General features: G+C 44.4%; 1 protein-coding gene across 3 annotated transcripts; it reads right to left on the bottom strand.

Moving 5' to 3' along the window:
- Nucleotides 1-525: 525 nt before the first annotated feature.
- On the bottom strand, nt 526-16,165 carry TRNAU1AP (tRNA selenocysteine 1 associated protein 1). 3 transcript variants are annotated; one of them, XM_066335396.1, is made up of 10 exons: nt 16,029-16,165; nt 13,226-13,302; nt 12,995-13,092; nt 12,160-12,259; nt 9,642-9,694; nt 8,824-8,955; nt 5,645-5,764; nt 4,100-4,262; nt 3,170-3,203; nt 526-1,003 (listed from the first exon to the last, which is right to left on the bottom strand). In XM_066335396.1, the coding sequence occupies exons 3-10, from the start codon at nt 13,078-13,080 to the stop codon at nt 867-869; spliced, it is 825 nt and encodes a 274-aa protein (XP_066191493.1). In that variant the 5' UTR covers nt 13,081-13,092; nt 13,226-13,302; nt 16,029-16,165; the 3' UTR covers nt 526-866. The 3 variants fall into 3 exon arrangements, with proteins under 3 accessions (XP_066191493.1, XP_066191492.1, XP_066191494.1); XM_066335395.1 differs by lacking the exon at nt 13,226-13,302 and having other exon boundaries at nt 16,029-16,164; XM_066335397.1 differs by lacking the exons at nt 5,645-5,764; nt 13,226-13,302 and having other exon boundaries at nt 16,029-16,164.
- Between the last annotated feature and the right edge of the window lie 2,642 nt (nt 16,166-18,807).

The raw sequence follows: 18,807 nt of genomic DNA, 5'->3' as shown, positions 1-18,807 counted from the left end.
TACAAAATCTCAACATCTTAATTAGATCATCAAGGTGTCTCCACAATAAAAAAAATAAAGGCATGACACACAAAATAACATTTAAATATGGTTGCTGGAAAAAGTGTTTTAAACTGCTGGTTGATGGGGAATTATTTCTTCATACACAGGTGGACAAGCAGGCCAGATGTACAAGAGATCACCAGGTAAAAGGCATGAATCTGTAGCTTTATAACACTCCTTTCTGTCTTTGCTCTGCAAAGTGCTCTTTGGGTTGATTGCTTACGAACATCAAACTTGCAAGCTTAAGATCGCAGCTTAAGTTAACCACAAGTTAACCACAGATTAAGTTAACATAAGCTTTCATCCTATGCTCAAGTTACAGCAACCTTACCCAGTCACTGGAAAGATTTTGAAACATTTTAGTGGTGTCCAACAATGATCTTTTTTGAAATAACACATTCATGAGCGTTGGGTCAAATGACTTAAGACAGTTGAATGGGCAGCAAAACAGAAAAATGGGCAGGAACCAAAATGCAAAGGGTGTTTTACTTAAAAGACCAACTTTTTTTATTGTATGATGGAGTAGAGTCTCCTCTGTGCGATCTTGTCAAAAGTTTATAAATTACAATTTCCAGTAAGTATGAAGAGTTCATTTCAAGACAAATGGAATAAAACTGTCGTAGTTCTAATTTTCACCATGAATAAAGGTTACTGTTATGCTCCTAACAATACTTGTTCTCTACAGGAAAGGCCACATTCCTCCTGTACTCCGAGTACCAGACCTGGGTGGGGAAAAGGGCCACCCCTCACTACGGCAGGATCCAGGGGCAGTGTAACAGCACACAGACAGGATATCTCACAGACACAATGCCTTAGCAACAAGGCTATAACACAGCTGGAATCTCTGATGACACAGTGTCCAAAGGCTGCCAATGACAGTCCATCAAGGCGTCGTAGAGCTCTTCACTCTGTTCCATAAACTGCTTGTTTGCTTCATGGACATCTAACTGAGGTGTGGGATCTATAGGAGGAAAGACAGACAAATAGGTCACACATCAAAGGCGTTCAGAAAAAAAACACCCTGTAAACAAACATATTAAAACAAACATAGGGCGAGTCTCAACATCTCCAGGGCAGGTGTCAGAGGACTGTTCCAGACTCTGTTCAGTGGTGCCTACTGACAAGACAAGGAGCAAGCATCTCAACATGAACAAGAAGTTCTTTTCATGGAGCATGGCAGAACACTGTAACAGCTGCCCAGGGAGAATGTGTAGTCTCCCTCTCTGGAGACATTCCAAACTCACCTGGATGTGTTCCTGCGTCCCATACTCTAGGTAAGCCTGCATTAACAGGGGATTGGACTGCATGATCTCCAGAGTTCCTTCCAACCCTAAGTGTTCTGTCATTCTGTGAGTCACCAAACATTCCCAGCATTACTCAATCACAAACCTGACCATATCAGCCCTACTCAATCTCTCTGCAATGGGATAAGGAGTAACTACATCCAAACACATCCCTTTTTACAGTGGTGACTGCCCCACAGGAGAGCCAGTGGAGGGAACGCACACCTCCACCTCACAGCCCAGTGCAGCCACCTGCACTGCCAGAAGGGGCTTGCCCTGATGGGAAGGGCAGGAGCAGAGGCAGAGGCACCCATTCCCTTCTTCATCATGACTGTGAGGTCACAGATGATGGATGGATGGATGGGAGTATCCTGTGCTGCTGCAAGCAGTCACCAGAACTCGTCTGCCAAAGCCTCCAGCAGCTCAAAGCTGGAGTCACAGTTAGGAATGAACGGAGTGTCACAGCATTACGTGTGAGCATAGCCCTATTTTACATGTGGAAGAAATGTCCAGAAAGCATTTTGGAGCTGGACAAAAAGCCAGCAGGTCCAATCCTGTTGCTCCCAATGCACAGCGATGGACTCCCCAAACCCCTGTAGGGTATAAAGCTCACCTAACAACAGTGGCAACCCAAGCTCAGGTTATCAGAGTAGCATAATCACACAGGTCAGTGAATGATTTTCAGTACAAAGCTAAATGAATGGAAAGATTCTAAAACACATCAAGAATATGTTCATAAACACGTGACTTCCCTAGGAGGGAGGTGAGGCCCTGGCACAGGTTGCCCAGGGAAGCTGTGGCTGCCTCATTCCTAGAAGTGTCCAAGGCCAGGTTGGACAGGGCTTGGAGCAACCTGGGATAGGGGAAAGTGTCCCTGCCTATGGCAGCAGGTGGATAAAGATGGTTTTTGAAATTCCTTCTCACCCAAACCATTCCAGGATTCTATGTTTAGTTTTAGCTACAACATGGTGTAACACATTACAGGAGAAGAGATTTAAGGAAAAGGAATGATACAGTGGCAATACATGAATTTGGTTTCCTACAAATGTAGGAATCTTTCATTTAATCAACCAGAAAAAGAGATATCCAGAGATATCCCAACTCTAGTCCTGGGATGTTTGGTTCAGCAAAAGGAAAGCTCTCCAGGAATGCTTTCAAGAGCCATTAAGAACTTCCATATACATCATCACTCATACCTGTGGATCCTGTAGATGTCGTAATGTTACCATGTAATTTTTAATTTAATTTTTTTTTAAGAGAAGAGTAAGATACACTGCATAGTGCATATTCCACTTAAGACAGAAATCTGGAATGGCTGGCATGAAATGATAGTTTCTTGCACCAATAAATGAAAGCTACTTGTACAGGTATCTAAAACCCCTATCTGGCTTAGTGATCCATTTCAAGCAATGACTGCTTCAAATATTTTATCAGCATGGTGACTAATATTATTCCTTTTTACTTTTAAACTAAAAGCACAATGAAGTATTCTGGGCTTTAAATGTCAAGATTTTATAGAAAAACAGAATATCTACTTTTTCTTGGTAGCATATCAGAATAAAAACGTCTAGTAAAAAAAGGATAAAAAATTCAGTAGTACAGAAGATTAGAATCTCAATGCTGGGGAAGTCAAACAGTTTCAGTCCTAACCAGGCTCAGACTAGGAGCAGCAACAGTAAAACCAGGATGCAACTGTTTTAGGTAATAGTGACCCACAAATTTTCTCAGATTTACTCAAAGATAAAGGTACATTATAAATTGAAGTTAGGGCTGATTTGAGAAAGTCTATCTCTAGGCAGTGCAGAACATACAGACAACTTCAATACAGAATGTGAGAAACATACCTTCCAATGCATCCTCACCAACTTCTTCATATGTCTGCAAGGAAAAACAAACCCCTTAGGACAGTGAATAATTATATTTTCTTTTGCAAGCATCAGTTGTTCATTAGTACTGTCAGAGACTAACTTACACTGGAATTATTACAACAAAATTCTTCACACATAAGCCTGTGTTCCATTCCCAACACCCCATGGTCAAGATTCCACACTAAACCTCTAGGAGAGGCAGTTCTTGAAATTCCAGGGTTGAAGTGGGGTGACTGTTCTGATGTGTTCTACCCTTTATAACAAAGTTTATGAAGGATTCCAAAGGTACTCGGAGCACTTCCTATACCAAGAGGACTCTTCTACCTTGACAACTATATTAAGAGACCCTTTGTGTCCTCTAGAACTTTTTTATCTCAGCAGTATAGTCTCCATAAGGCAACAGGACACACCAGGGGCTAAACACTAAATAGTAGCTATATTAAGACTTCATTATTAAGAGGTCTATAGTAAGATATCTTGGTGTGTTCGGTTTGGAGCAGAGCAGACTGAGGGCAGAGCTCATTAGGGTCTGCAGCTCCTCCTGTGGGACAGCTTTAATCTTTGCTCTCTGTGACCAGGGACAGGACCTGAGGGAAAGGCTGGAGCTGTGTCAGGGGAGGGTCAGGCTGGATATCAGGAAAAGATTCTTCCCCCAGAAGGTGCTTGGGCACTGAACAGGCTCCCCAGGGAATGGGCACAACCCCAAGGCTGTCTCAGCTCCAGGAGCATTTGAACAATGCTCTCGGGCACAGGGTGGGATTGCTGGGGTGTTGTGGGCAGGGCCAGGAGCTGGACTTGATTCCTGTGGGTCCCTTCCAGCTCAGGACATTCTGTGATTCTCAGAGATAGAGATAAGATGTTCCCATCCCACCTTTCAAACTCTGTGGTGTTTCTGTGCTGCCCTACCTGCATGGTGCTCTGCGTGTAGCCATACTGGGGGTAACTGTAGCTGTAACTGCCCGTGTTCTGGTCGTACCCCCACTGAGCATAGTAGTTGTGATACTGTTGGTAATACTGGTTGTAATTATAGTTGTACATCTGATTGTACTCCATTGGTTTCACACGATTACTTAAAAAAATAAAGCAGGAGTAAGTTGCAATAGAATAGTGCAGAACAAGTATGAAAAAAGCAGTGAAACAGCTTAAGATACAATGTGGTAAAGAGACAAGGCTTAGTCTAACATGCAAATTTCAATCTTTAAAATATATTCACTATTTACTGAAGCAATATTTAATTGTTTAAATTTAATACCCTTTCCTGTATTCATGTTTCTCTTAATTAAAAAACATTGCTTTCATTCTTTATGAGCTAATTTGGTATCACTGCCTGGCTTTGGGAAGGGAAGAGTTCAGGACTATGAGCTTTAGTTCGGAACAATCCTGAACCACAGTCCAGATACTGGAGTCCCTTTTTCATTCTGATAAGGAGGATGAAGTTAAGTGATCTGCAGCTTTCTAAGAGAAGGTACTGAGTCTTGCTTTACATGAAGAGTTTAAGACTTAAAGCTTTGCAAAAAAACCTTGCATTTTCTTTTGTAAGAATGGGAAAAACTCTCCCTTCTGCCAACTGTCATGTGGAAACCTAAGCAAGGATTTGTCCCTTTTCTCTCTGAACTGGGTGGTCTTCATGCACAGACTTGAAAAAAATTCATGAAATAAGAACTACTAGTAATCAAAAAATAAACTTAAATACTCTGAGAACTGACTAAAATTCCTATGCCTTGCCATAAAGTGGCAGCATTCCCAAGGAAATAGGATTCCAACTACTATCAAGATTTGAAATAATGAGACGACAAATACTGCTTGGAAATGGCCATTTCTACTAATGATGAAATTAGTGAGAAGTAGGAAGAAGGAAACATCAATCTTCTCATCACGATACACCCCTTTTTTCTGCTTTTCTCATCCTTCCCCCCACCCCCCGCCAAGACTTATGAGGTCACTGAAAATCTAGATATTATTCAAATAGGGAGCAATTACTATGATTCGTATTACCCTAGTGCTACGAGCCCCAAGTCAGACCAGGATCTCAATGTATCAGGTTCTGAACAAACACAGAAAAAAAAGTTAATCCCTGCCCCAAAAGTCTTACATGTAGTAGACATCATAACAGAATTAGCAATGTAGTTGAACTTTGCTATCCAGACATCATTAAGCCACCATTTCAACTTAATGCAAAGGAACATACACTTTAAAAACAATCATATTAAACTACAGTGTGTACACGTGTATGGATTTAATAATATATACAATTCACAACAGTGTAAAATGCTTAGTCTTGAGCTAATGTTATAATTTCTTTGAACTCCTGGGCATTCTGATACTCCCCATATTCATGGGTATTCCTTCATTTTGTGATGGAGACATCTAGGACATGTACCCATAGCACTAAAAGGTATTTAAAACCAGAGGTGATTTTTCATATAAATGTCCAGCTGTTCTTCTACTCACGCTTTTGGTATAGCCACACTCAAGCGTACAGGTTTAGAGCCCAGCCCCACAGCTCCCTGACACTCTGTCAGTGCTCTCTTCTGTTCCAGTTCATCCGTGAATTTCACGAACCCATAACCTCTGCAGAGAGACAGAATAATGCACATAAAACCAACCCCAACGAGCCATGCCACATTATAAAAATTAATACATGTGAAGTTTGAATTGGTTTGGGAAACACAGTGAATTAAAATGTTCATTAGGGTTGTTGTCCCTGCTTTTGGGAGAGATCAAACTATTCTACCTTCCAGTTGCTTTTCCAGAATGCCTGAAGCCACATATCCAAGCTCTGGCACTAACTTCAAGGGCTTGTCAATGTAAAGTAGCTCTTGTGCCAGTGGATTCTAGGGAACTGGAAGTGAGCTGACACAGGCCATATTGAAATGCATGAACTGACATGTGATAAAGCTGCAGATCCCTGCTGGGAGGATACTGATAATCTCAAGACTCGCAAGTCACCACAGGATTGACAAGACAGACTTTGCTTCTATCCAAAACGGCCCCAAGTGTGATGGAAAACGCTACTTTTTCCTAGGGTCAATGAGATATGCATTCCAATGAAGTTCTCTTTTCAACAGGAATATATTCAAATAGGCTTTCTGCCATTCCCAAAAACAGCATTTCCAACAATGCGCCTGAAAATGAGCTCTTAACATCAAATAGCTAAAACCTGCTCTGAGAGCACAGCTGGAACAGGGTCAGGACACCCAGAACCCCTGGACTCTGCAACAACCCTTCACTGTAGTATGGCAGCACTGCATGTCAGCCAGACAGAAAACTCCAACTCCCTCCAACCCCAACAGTCCTTTATGTGGGATTTAGATGCTATAGTGAGTCAGAAGCAATGCAACAGTATTCAAGACGGCAGTGCCAGGAACCCATCGTGGGATGGGCTGCCTTACCCAGCAGAAACATCAAAGACTTAGGTGTGGGAGGGTAAGAGGAATCCATCTAAGCAAAGGAAGAAGTTTGGGAGGGGAAGGGCTTGTGTCTCTGGGAAAAGAACAAGCTGTAAGCAAGGGTGTAAATTTACAGTGTGTTATCTATTCTGTGGGAACTGCTAAACACCAAGTAATGTACTATTTTGAAAGCAGCATCACTTACTACTCATGGGAGGACCCCTCTGGCAGCTATTTCAGAGCAGTTCATGTCCCAGAAAATGCAGTACCTTGCACAGCAAGCTCCACACACACGTCCAAATATCTTATTTTATATATATACACACAGGTATGGATGTCTCCTCCTCACAAAAAGACCAGATCAAAGCTTACACTTATCTACATACAATAGATTATTAAGCACAAGCAAAATTCTACACATACCCACGTTTGTTTAACTTGCCCTCTGTCAAACGACAATGGCAAATTAATCCAGTGCAAGTCAACAAACCCAACTAAGTTTCTAAGCTGCCGAAAGACTCTTGCAGATGGGACCAGGAGTGTGTAAGAGAAACTGGGAAGACTGGCAGTTCCAAAATATAGACAGATAGAGATAGATGCAGTGTACAGGAATAGATGCTGGGTGCCACAAGGAAGACAGTGATTCTTCCAAGTCTTCCAGACACTGATTCTTCCAAGTCTTCCAGACATTTAGCTTTTCCACACCAATAGCTAAACCACTGGTGTGAAAAGAAATCATTTCTTCCTGGCCAGGACCTCTCTGCAGACCTTCTGTCCTGCTCCTGAAGTTTGGAAAAGCCCCAGCACCTGCATCCTCAGCAGAAAGCAGAGAAGCAAGCACAGCACCACAGCACCTCTCCTATCTGCATAAGAGGTACTTGGGAGGAGGCCTTCCTGATCCACCAGCCCTGGCTAGAAGGACCACGGCTTCACCGGGCATGTCCACAAGCCCTAAGCTCCTCTCTCATATCACACTGACACCTGCAGTTTTCTTAGCTTTGAGCAACTGCACAAGTCCGAACAAAGCCCTGGGCACCAATGCTCTGGCACTGCCAGGGGAAAACAGCTTGGCTCTTCCCAGAAGCAGGACTCTGAGTACTTGCTCTTTCCCCACTTCCCAAGCTACCACAGATTCCCTTTCCTTGAGGTCTGCACCTATGCACAGTTCCCAACAAACAACTAATAGTCCAACCTGGAGCATCAACACCTGTTCTATAGATAGAGACTGAAGTAGGTGCAGCACAACAAGAACTGTGGGGTTTACACTAAGGAGGAGCAGAAGGCACACAGATCCCAACTCAGCACTGTCAGTCCCAGGTGAGCTGGCAATGACAGCATGAGGACTCAACAGCCAGAGAGACTGAGTAGCTCTGCAAGAGGTTCAGGTTGCACATGAAGAGGAACTTCATGACTGGGGAGAAGTGAAGCCCTGCAACAGGCTGCCCAGACAGACTGAATTATCTCTGTCCTGGGAGGTTTTCCAGGCCACACAATTCATGGATGATATGATCTAATGCTGGCTGCAGTCCTGTTAGGAGCTAGACAGAGACCTCCAGAGACTCCTTCAAACCAGCCCATCTAAGACTGAGAAACCGCACATGAGAAGGTGGGGAGACCTACAGTCATAGCCTATATCTTATCCCAACATTCTTACAGGTATTTTATCAGAAAACTGTGCTTAACTGAAGCCATGCTCTGCTTTGAAAACAAGGTTGCTCACCAACTGCTCCTTGCTCTGGAAAGCACAGTTGAATTTTGTGCTATTTAGAAAATGTTTTAATTACATTAAGAAATTCAACTTTTTGGTATCTGTTTAGGGGAAGACATTTTCAGGAAAAACAAACAAGGCAGCTACTGGGAACCTGACAGTGAATCACAGCTTTGTGTGCCCTACCCTATTTGAAAAAAAACCTGTACAGCTCTCACAGGAATACACACTCAATAGCCTAAAGTTTGTAAAGCACAATTCCACCTGAGAGTCCAAGAAGAGAGTGTTTCAAGATTACTTAAGACATTTTAAGAAGTGCAATAACACACAAAGGGCTTCACACTGACAGAGGAGTGATAATACCCATGGTTACTATTAAAACTCAAGCAAACTTCAGACTGAATGGCCAAGAACACTATATTTAAAGATTACTAAAATCTAAGCCAGAAGATAATTTTTTTCCTTTGCTACATTTTATCTTTCGTATTGCCACATGTGAAGTGGAAAAAAAAAGTGAATAAAAGACAACTTACTTGGATACTCCTGCCTGGTCCAAAACAACTTTTCCACCTCTACACGATGGATAAACTTTAACAAAAAATTCATACAACATCCCATCATCCACATCGGGAGTCAGGTCTCCCACAAAAAGGGAATATTCTGGACTAAAGAAATCAAAAGAAAACTTCTTAAATACAATCACCAAAAGAACCAAAACCAACCAAACACCCCCCCTCTCCCCATCACCAAAAAAAACCCAAAACAAACAAAAAACACCTCACAAAACCAAAGCAAAACAAAACACCCCAAGGGACATGCTGAGTGACAGTTACCATTTAGTGTAAATATTTGAATTCAGAGAAGAGTGATATGATATTAAAAGACCATTTAATGGAGACTTTAAAGTGTCACCAGTTAAACTGCTTAACTAAAATTTTTATTGACATTGCTTTTTCAAGTTAATACAAACAGCACAAACAACCAACTTTAAACTGCTTTTTATTTAACGACTATTTCACTGCTTATTACTCACAGGATATCTCTGATTTCTAAAACATCAAGAAAACAATTTCTCATTTATAGATATGCTATTTCCAATACATAGATCATAAATTATAACATATTAATTAGATACTTTGATGCTTCAAAGTTTAAATACCTTAAAGGATGATGGATAAATCTGCTGTGCCACACACAGAACAAAGAACAAAACTGGCAGTCTAAGTTCTCCTCCCTCTGCTAAAGACTGGCAGTGCTGAACTATGGGTTTACATATTTTGAATACTTTTTGCAAGGCAATTAATAGAGACATTAGGCAGACAAAATTAATATTTAAATATTGAGCACTCACCTGTTATCAGGCTGTTTTCCATATGTTGCATAATTCAATTTAAATCGCTTTGCCTGAAACAAGGCAAAAATGAATCCATACATTCAAATTGTCATGTGAATTCAAGCAATTAGGGAAAAACACAATAAGCTGATTTAATACAACCCTCTTAATGACATGTTCGATGCCTTCAGGCCAGCCAGTTAAGGTAACAAGCACATTTTTATTTAGCGTCAATAGAGATATAATAATGAATATCAAAACCTGAACAGAGGTAGTAATAACAAATGTTAAATTTCTTCCAACTTAAAGGTCTTAAAATGAAATGACAGCACCACTACTGGACTTTAGTGATTTAACACAAACACTAGCAGACCAGAATCCAACAAACTGGAAAATGGAATCAATCTGAGTCTGGAAGTGTGGCTAAATACTTGGCTCTGGACATTTAGTAAGATCCAAATTAAAGGGTTCTGACAGAAACTACATTGGACACTGGAGGCCTCTAAATTTTGCATCTGAATTTATTTTTGAAACAAGTTTCCCAGTAGATTTGTGTCCATCTGGAACTCTGTGCCCAGCCTCCCAGACCTCACCAACTTGTACCCGAGCAACAAGTTACATGTAAGTTTCGACCAAGATCTAAGGAGACCAAGATCTCTGGATCAACTCTTAGACATCCGAGTCTACTGTAAGGATCAGAAATCACGATTTCTGATCGCAATCAGAAATGCCCTAGAGATCAGGGTACTTGTTCAGTACAGTGAAGAGCCCAGTGTGTTCCTGGACCTTGTATGATAGATTTCCTTCCCTCAAAGACAGGCAAATAATTCTTGGGAAACAGAGCACAAACTTAACTCTAGGATATAAGCCTGTTCCTTGCATGCTTACATAGTACTACACAACTTTCTGTGGATCATTTACAAGCTGACACAAAATTTAGATTCCACTTTGAAGCACTTAGATCTTTCTCCTTGGATCTCACTCTCCACTGCAATATTCTGAGTTTAAAATCAATGAGATACCTGAGAGTACTTCCACTCAGATGGGAACTGGGAACACCAATGCTTGCAAAAAAGAGACAGCACCAGCACCATGGCTCTCTGTTATTCCTTTGGCTGATTCAGTATTTCGAAATAAATAAAAGCATGAGCCACACTTAAATTTTCTGTAAGCAAAAGTCTCTAAATGCAAAGGATGAACTGGGCAGTTGCCTGCTGAGTGCACTGATTTGTGCTGCTTTGGATTTCTCCCTGACATCTGTAATTCTCTCTGTGTGCAAAATAATTCCTCCCCACAGCATTCCGTTTTTAAAAAAACTGTGAAGATGGGTATTCCCAAAACCAAACTTCCATTATTATCTTACTCCTTCAAAGAGCTGCTCTCTTTGTCTCTCCGGCGACAACAGAAGGCATCCAGGATGATCAGCTTGCCTTAACCATGAGCAAACACGTGAAACAGGTATCCCTAGGCCTCTCATGGACTCCTTTTAATGGGGCACATCACCCTCTCAGGAACATTGACTAAACAGTTCAATCTGGACTTCCTGGTTTCCTGCTCTGGGTATTAACTACTCTGAAATAGGAATCCATTTACCTTGTATATCACACCATAACTGAGGTGATTCTAGAGCTGCTTTATGAATCAGTCACCCCAGCTACTGCAGCCAACTCCTGTGGGTACAACAGACAGCTGTGTCACCCATCCCATTTTAATCTACCACATATTCAAGTCAACATCCTAAAATTAGCCTCACTGACTATTTCTCCTCTTCTTCCTAACTACCCAGCTTTTATGCAGAGGAGACATTAGTTACACACTGCAATTATTCAATACTCAGGCTCGTTCTCCACTGTAAAGACATTTGAGTAATTTCTGTTTGCTAAGGGCCAAGAACAATGCAAGATTAAAAGTCATGTTTCTCTTGCAAATCAGTGTTACTCAAAAGACAGTGTGAACTTGCAAGTTCATCCTGTACACATGTAACAACACCTACACGTAAATTCTCAGGTTGCCTCATCCCTGAAAGTGTTCAAAGCCTGGTTGGATCAGGCTTGGAGCAACTTGCTGGGTATAGTGGAAGGTGTCCCTCCCATGGTAGGGGATGAAATACAGTAAGTTTTAAGGTCCTTTACAAGCCAAACCACTCTGTGACTCCATGATTATACAGAAGGAGGGAGATGGAAGAATTGTGGCATTATATGCTATACTCAGTCTAATTTCTTCTTTGTTCTTCTCAAGTTTCTGATTAGTCTGACTTTGGTAACAGCAGAAATGCTCAGATATAAAAAAACCCCACAACAGTTCTACACCTGGGTTTTATCTAGACAGTCACAAAGAAATCAGCAGTTTTTCTCAATAATTTTCTGGGCAAGAACATTAACAGTTTTATAGTCATAACTTCAATTCTAAAGCAAAGAAGAATTCCCATTTGCCAACTATTGAATATATATATATATATAATCATTAAAAATACACATTCTACACTATCTGTCTCTTCGAAGTTTTGGTTCTCAACTGGCTGATCCCATTTACTTACCGGTGTTGCACCAGGAAGTGGTTTTCCATTGATTTTGTGTAAACATTTCTCTGCAGTAGCTAGATCTGCAAATTCTACAAAACAATAGCCTGCTGGAATTCTGAATATACAACACAGAAGAGAAGAGACAAAGGTTATAAATTTAAAACACATTTGAGGAGGAAAGTTGTATTTTAGATAACTGGTAGGAAATTTGCTATAGTTGCAATACATAGAACAGTTTCTTTTTAAAGTATAAACATTAGCTACCAAAGAGAAGCTGAATCTCAAGGGATAGCCCCTACTTACCATAAGTCAGGTCAACATAAATACATAGAAAATGGTTTCGCTTACAGTTTACTTCCTATTTTCATTGACCATCAATTTGCCCGCCCAAGTTTAAACTACAGAAAACTGAAACTATAGCTGTTAAAAGAAAAGAAAAATTAATAAGAATGAAACTACTTTATTCTGCATAAATCACTCACTTTATTTCTAATAAAGAAATAAACTGCTTATTGCTTTTTGGTGTCAGAGACTTCCTACTTCTGCCAGCATCACACAGCTGCACTACAGACTTGTGACCAAAGCCTGGGGAGGTGTAATTCGCAGAGGGATGGAATGAGATACATACACTGCTCTGACTGAGTGCTGGAGCACTGCAGGATGAGGGCCAAAGCTTGTTTGTTGAGGGGAGGCTGAAGAGCCAGCAGTGCCCTCTCCATTGCCCTCATAAATATTCCCATATCGGTGGCAGCAATGGCGAGAAACTCAAAGAGAAAATTCACTCTGATATGGAAGGACCACAGTGACACTTCAGTCCAAATGCACTTGGAGAACAATCAGAAACAGTTACCCTGTCAACCTGTTTCGAATGATTTTTACACTCAGAACAAGCTCTCCCATGGTGGCAAAGGCTCTTGAAACAAAGTTTTCATCCATATAGGGCTCCAGCTATAAAAGCAAAAAAAAAAAAAAAAAAAAAAAAAAAAAAAAAGTTAGATCAGGGCATCTATAAAAAAGAGCATATATGTGTCAATGTCCCCCTAAGCAGATAAAACATTATTGAGAAGGATTTTACCCTTACACTTCAAAAAGAAGACTCATTTAAGAGGGTCGATGCCACTCAAAACCAGCAGGCATGCATGAACCAGGCTCAACAGTCTGCAAAGTGGAACCCAAGAGACAGCATGAATTTCAGAGAACAGGGAGCTTCACAGAAGGACAAAAGCCACTCAGAAACATACAGCAACAAACTGAGCATTTGCTACAGGGAGCAGGGGAGAAGGTGGCAGGCTCCTTCTCCAGGTGCAAGTGAAGGCTGGGCCAGCACTGTGGGTACACAGGTGTGGCACAATCCCGGGCATGTGGCAGGTGAGATTGCCCCATCGACCTGTGGTAGGGGTCTGCAGAGCTGTGTCTGCCTTGCACAACCCTGGAGATACCAGGGTAGCACTCGGGGAAAGCCCTGGAATCACATCCCACAGTGGCTCTATGCTTTGTTCTGCCCATGACAGCACTGACCGTGTTCATGTCACAGGCAGGGAATGGCACTGTGCAGGTAAGAGTGTATGTGAACATGCTGGAGAGCACATGTCTGTGTGGTGTAAGAGACTGACAAGTAGGAAATGGTGCTGGAATTTGGATCAAATATACTATGAAGAACCTGAGTGAACAGGGTACCTCTGTATATAACAGAAACTGGAGGAGGGAACTAACCAAATTTAAAATAGGGAGCAGTGTGTGTGACAGGTAACATGGAGCTGAAAAATATATGTACAAAATACATATAGCTCCATGTATTTACCTGTGTAAGACAGCTGGCTCATGGTATTTGTGTGTCTGTCAGGTACCAGGTGGCTCCACCCCTTGCATGCATGACATGCACATGACAGAATGTGCAGTATGTGAAAGGTGACCATAACTGCACTTGGACGTGTAAAAGGCAGCAGATGCCCTGTGGAGGTGAGTGTGAAGCAGAACTGACTTGGCCCAGGAGCATATACAGCACCACTCTGCACAGACACACTATACAGGGTGTTCCTGGGGATGTGTGTGTACAGGAAAGCTGGATTTGTAAAGACAACCAGTTTCTTGGATATGTCGGTGTGACTCAAACAGCCATGGCCTGCTTATGAGAGCAGTGATGAAAAAGAAGATGGGCTTTATGGTAGAGAGGTGGCAGATAACCCTCTGTGTAGGGAAAAGGGAGAACAGACTTCACAGAGTCTCCATGCATGAGCAGAGGTAGTAGAGGACTCCCTGATACCATGGCAAACTGGGCTGAGTGTGTGTGTGGGAGAGAAGTACCCAGCAGGATTCTCAGGGATGTGTTGGACTGTGTGTACAGTCACACACACATGTGAGAGATGAGGAACACTACATGCAAGCAGGACTGTGCTGGTGTGAGCTACAAGAAAGGGGCTAAAGAAAGATGTGTCAAAGAAACAGGTGGCAGGAAAGCTGTCTCATGCTAGTGTGACTGGATACACATAGTGGAGTGCACACAGATGTGTACCAATGTATGACATACAGCAAGGACACTACATGCAGCAGTGAGATCACATGTACGTGTGACAGTGCACCACACTGGCAGCAATGCAGGCATCACAACACACTGAGCACACACACACATGCAATGTGGCTGAGTGGCAGAGCACTACGACACACTGGGGAGAGTATGTTCAAGTGTGGAAGTGTGTGTGCTCAGCACTGAGTGGTGAAGGACACAGGGGCACAAGAGTGAGGGTGTGTGAAGGGCACACAAGGGACACTGTGGGCTGTGCATCACTGTGAGTGTGCCCACAGCGTGCACATGAGCGAGCAGCAAGACACCTTGGGTGAAGAAGCACCTGTGAGTGGTGCTTCACACAGGTGCTCTTCCTGCCAGGTACACACACAGGCAGGAATGAGAAACCTAGCAGGGTGTGTTAAGTGCCTATGAATGTGTGTGCATGTAGGAAAGTCAAAATCCCTATGAGGGTGTAAGTGCACCCACAGGTGTGCATGTAGGGGGCTAGTTGTAAGGGACAATCTTGGAGAGATGCATAGAAATGTGAGCGCATACAAGTGTGAGCACAATTTGCAGCACAACCATGAGTTTGTGTAAATGCCTTGCACAGCATGAGAATGTAAGTGCCTATGGCAGCTGAGCAGGTAAAACAGCAGATAAATCCATGAAGCATGCAAGTGTACACACTGTGAATATGGGAGTGTGTAAGTGCCTCTCAAGAGCATAGAAGTGTGAGATTTTTTGGTGTCCATGCATGTGTCTGCCCGCCAGGGACACTGGTGTAAGTGAGACTGTGACCTAGCTGCAGGCAAGCAAGGAGGGTTACTCTCACTGCGGGGTGTGCAATCTGCCTGTCAGGCTGGGGTTTGTGTCTGAATGTGTGTGTCAGCCTGTGTGAGCAGGTCAGCATGCACAGGAGTGTATGAGGTGACTGTCACTTGGGGAGTTTAGGTGTGTCTGAATGCGTGAGGGGCTTGTGAGGCTGTGTCAGTGTGGGGGTGTCAGTGGTATGAGGTGGTTAGTCACTCAAGGAGGGTCAGCTGGTGTCAGGTGTCAGCGAGGGTGTCAGAAGTGTGAGGATGTCAGTCTGTCGGTTGCTGAGTGGGTGTCAGACTGAGTGTCAGTCAGTCAGGTTGTCACTTGCTGTAATAGTGTCAGACAGTCAGTGTGAGGGTGCCAGGGTGGGGGCATCAATTGGTGTGAGCGTGTGTGTCAACGTGAGGGTGTCGGTCAGTCAGTGTGCGGGTGCCGGTCAGTGACGGTTATCAGCCGGTCCGTGGCTCCTGCGCCCCACCCCCCGGGCCCGGCCGCTTTCCCCCGTAGCTCCGCCGCCCTCTGCCCCCCTCACAAAGCCGCGCGGTCCCGGCCGGACACTCACGTCCCCCATCCACAGGCTGGCGGCCATGCTGCTCCCGCAGGCCCCGCGACGGGTTCAGCGTGGCCGCGCGTTCCACCTCCCGGCCCGGCCCGGCCCGGCCCGGCCCGACCCGGCCCGGCCCCGCCGCCGCCTCCGCCGCGGCCCTCCCTCTGTCCCTCCCCCGGTGCCCCGGTCCCTCGGTCCCTCCCCTGGTCCCTCCCGCCGCGGCCCGGGCCGGCCCAGCCACCTCCTCCGCGGCCCCGGCGGGCGGGAGAGAGCGGCGCCCCCGCCGCCGTAGCGCCCCCTGGCGCCAGGAGGAGCGAGGGCCGCGAGGGAGCCGTGGGAGAGGGCGGGGGCTTGGGGCAACTTGGGGAGGGTTTGGGGCAACTCCAGCTACCTGGAAGGAGATTGTAGTGGGGTCTCTTCTACAGTGCCTGCAGTGAGAGGGCAAGAGGAAATGGCCTTAAGCTGATAAAGGAGATTCAGACATTTGGAAAAAATCATAGAATATGCTGAGTTGGGAGAGGCCCACAGGGATCATCGAGACCAACTCTGAGCCCTGCACAGGACATTCAAACAATCCCACTCTGTGCCTGAGAGCATTGTCCAAATGCTCCTGGAGCTCTGGCAGCCTTGGGGTTATCACCATTTCCTGGGGAGGGTGCTCATGTCCCAGCACCCTCCAGGGGAAGAACCTTTTCCTGATAGCCGACCCAACCCTCCCCTGACACAGCTCCATGCTGTGACGAGCACTTTGGTCATTTCTTCAAGGCACCACTGCTGTCAGAGCTGGTAGAGGGTTTACTGAGTCAGACAGATTTTGACAATGTTGAAAGGCCAAAGACTTGAGGTGGGGTGTTTTTTTGGTGGTGGAGGGGTTTGTGAGAGGCCATGATCCTGGCTGCCCTCCACCCAGCGGGGCAGCAGCTGCATCAGAAGCTTCGAATCCCAGCCAAATATGGGCTCTGAGCTTAGATCACTGCCTCTTCATACAGCTAGGAGATCCATGCTCGGGATACATCATCCCGGAACATGGAGTTAGATTGGGTACGGCGTGACCCTTTTCTCTTGTTTACTTCCGCAGGCCTTCGTCAGCGAGGGTGGAAATTCCTGGAGAAGATGAGTCCCCTCCTACCGACGGAGCAGAGACGAGCGCGCCCGATAGCTGGTTGGTATTTTCGACATCCCGAGAGCCGGTTGGAATTTCGGCATCTCCCGTCACGGGTGAGCCCTGTGCCCTGTTACGGAACGCCAGGCATGGGCCAAATCCCTGGCTGTGGCTGTGCAGGCGCTGCCGTACGCCATAAATCCAGCTCCTGGCGACAGGGACACTCCAAAGCCTCCGCATTATTTTCGCCGCGGTGATTTGGGCGCTGCCTCCCGGCGGTCGTATCCCGGGAAAGGGCAGCAAGAGCCCGCCGGTGTCGGGTGGACGTTTTCCGGCGCTCGCATTTAGCAGCTTCGCGTGATGGAGCCAATTCTGGAACTCCTTCCGAAGTGATGTGTCAGCGTCGAGTAAAATTTTGCCCCGAAACATCCCTCTTCCATGACTAATGTATGAAACCCACCGGGAGGGGAACGGAGAATTCTTTACTCTGCTTTTCCCTGCGGACAGAGCAGGGAACGTTTGATCCTTCCTGTGAGAATTCTTCATCCTCATTCTGAGCAGAATCTGCATCTCTCATCATGCTGAAGCACAGCCAGTATTGGCTGCCTTAGAATATCAAATCATGGGGAGTGCAAGACATAAGATTAACAGTTCATGTGGTTTCTGACATCTGAGTCCCAAGAGCACCCTCAGGTAATTTTTCTCCAAGTTCCTCCCTAAAATGTAAAATCTAGCAGGAAATCAGAAAGGCAAGAAGACCCATAGCTGGTAACTCTGCTGAATGAAGACCTCGGGTTGTCAAGTTGCACTTTTTGTGCCTTCGTGTCACTGGCAACCTGATCTCTTGCAAATTCACCCCCTTTAAAGACCCTGTTGTGTCTGCCTTTAAGATGTCAGCTTCCAGAATGGTTTTATTTTCCCAACAGGGCAATTTATCCACTGGTTAAGTTGGAGCTCTGCTCTGCAGCACCCACAAAACTGTTGCTCATTCTTTGCTATTACTTAGAAAACCCAGTATGTTCTTTGTCATTTGATGAAGTGAGTCTAGTGTCTTTAATAACCCTTTCTGGCTTTTTCCTTCCAACTGAGTAACACAAAACTTGCTTTTCCTAGGACAGTCCATAGATATGGATGTTGGGCAACAAAAGTGCAGAAGGATGTGATTGTGTTGCACCAGGAGAAGAAGTTTATATTCAGTGTTATATCTGAAGTGACTGCTGTTTATGCACTTAACCTTGTGACAGAGCAAAAACAGAGCCAGGAACATGTTATTATGTGATAAAGTGTTTATTCTCCTTTAAAAATTTATGAACTGGCAAAGAGGCCATGAAAGGAAGATGTGGGAAGATTCCTCTGTCCTGAATGTGAGTGTCAGCAGTTAGTAGCCGAAACATATGTGTCCCTTGTACAGCAGGTATTTCTGGATCTAGGAACTGAGTAAATTCCAACTAGTATTTACTGGAATCCACTGATGGAGTGATCCCTGACCCCACTTTCACCTGGTCTCTGGGAATCTGTTGGAGGCCCCAGTCCTGGAGGCTTCAGAGCTCTTTCAACTCTTGGTAACTTTGATTGGCATTAAGGGTCACTCAGTACCTCCTGGGAGGAGGCCCTGACTGGTTTCAGCTTATAAAATTAATGATTTTGATCTTGAGAATCTGGTCTGGGCGATTTTAATTTGAATTTGCTGGT

This window comes from Sylvia atricapilla, chromosome 24, assembly GCF_009819655.1.
Source record: "Sylvia atricapilla isolate bSylAtr1 chromosome 24, bSylAtr1.pri, whole genome shotgun sequence".
NCBI classification, from domain to species: Eukaryota; Metazoa; Chordata; class Aves; order Passeriformes; family Sylviidae; genus Sylvia; species Sylvia atricapilla.
The sequence above is the reverse complement of the archived record's forward strand: the minus strand, read 5'-3'. Positions and strand labels throughout refer to the sequence as shown.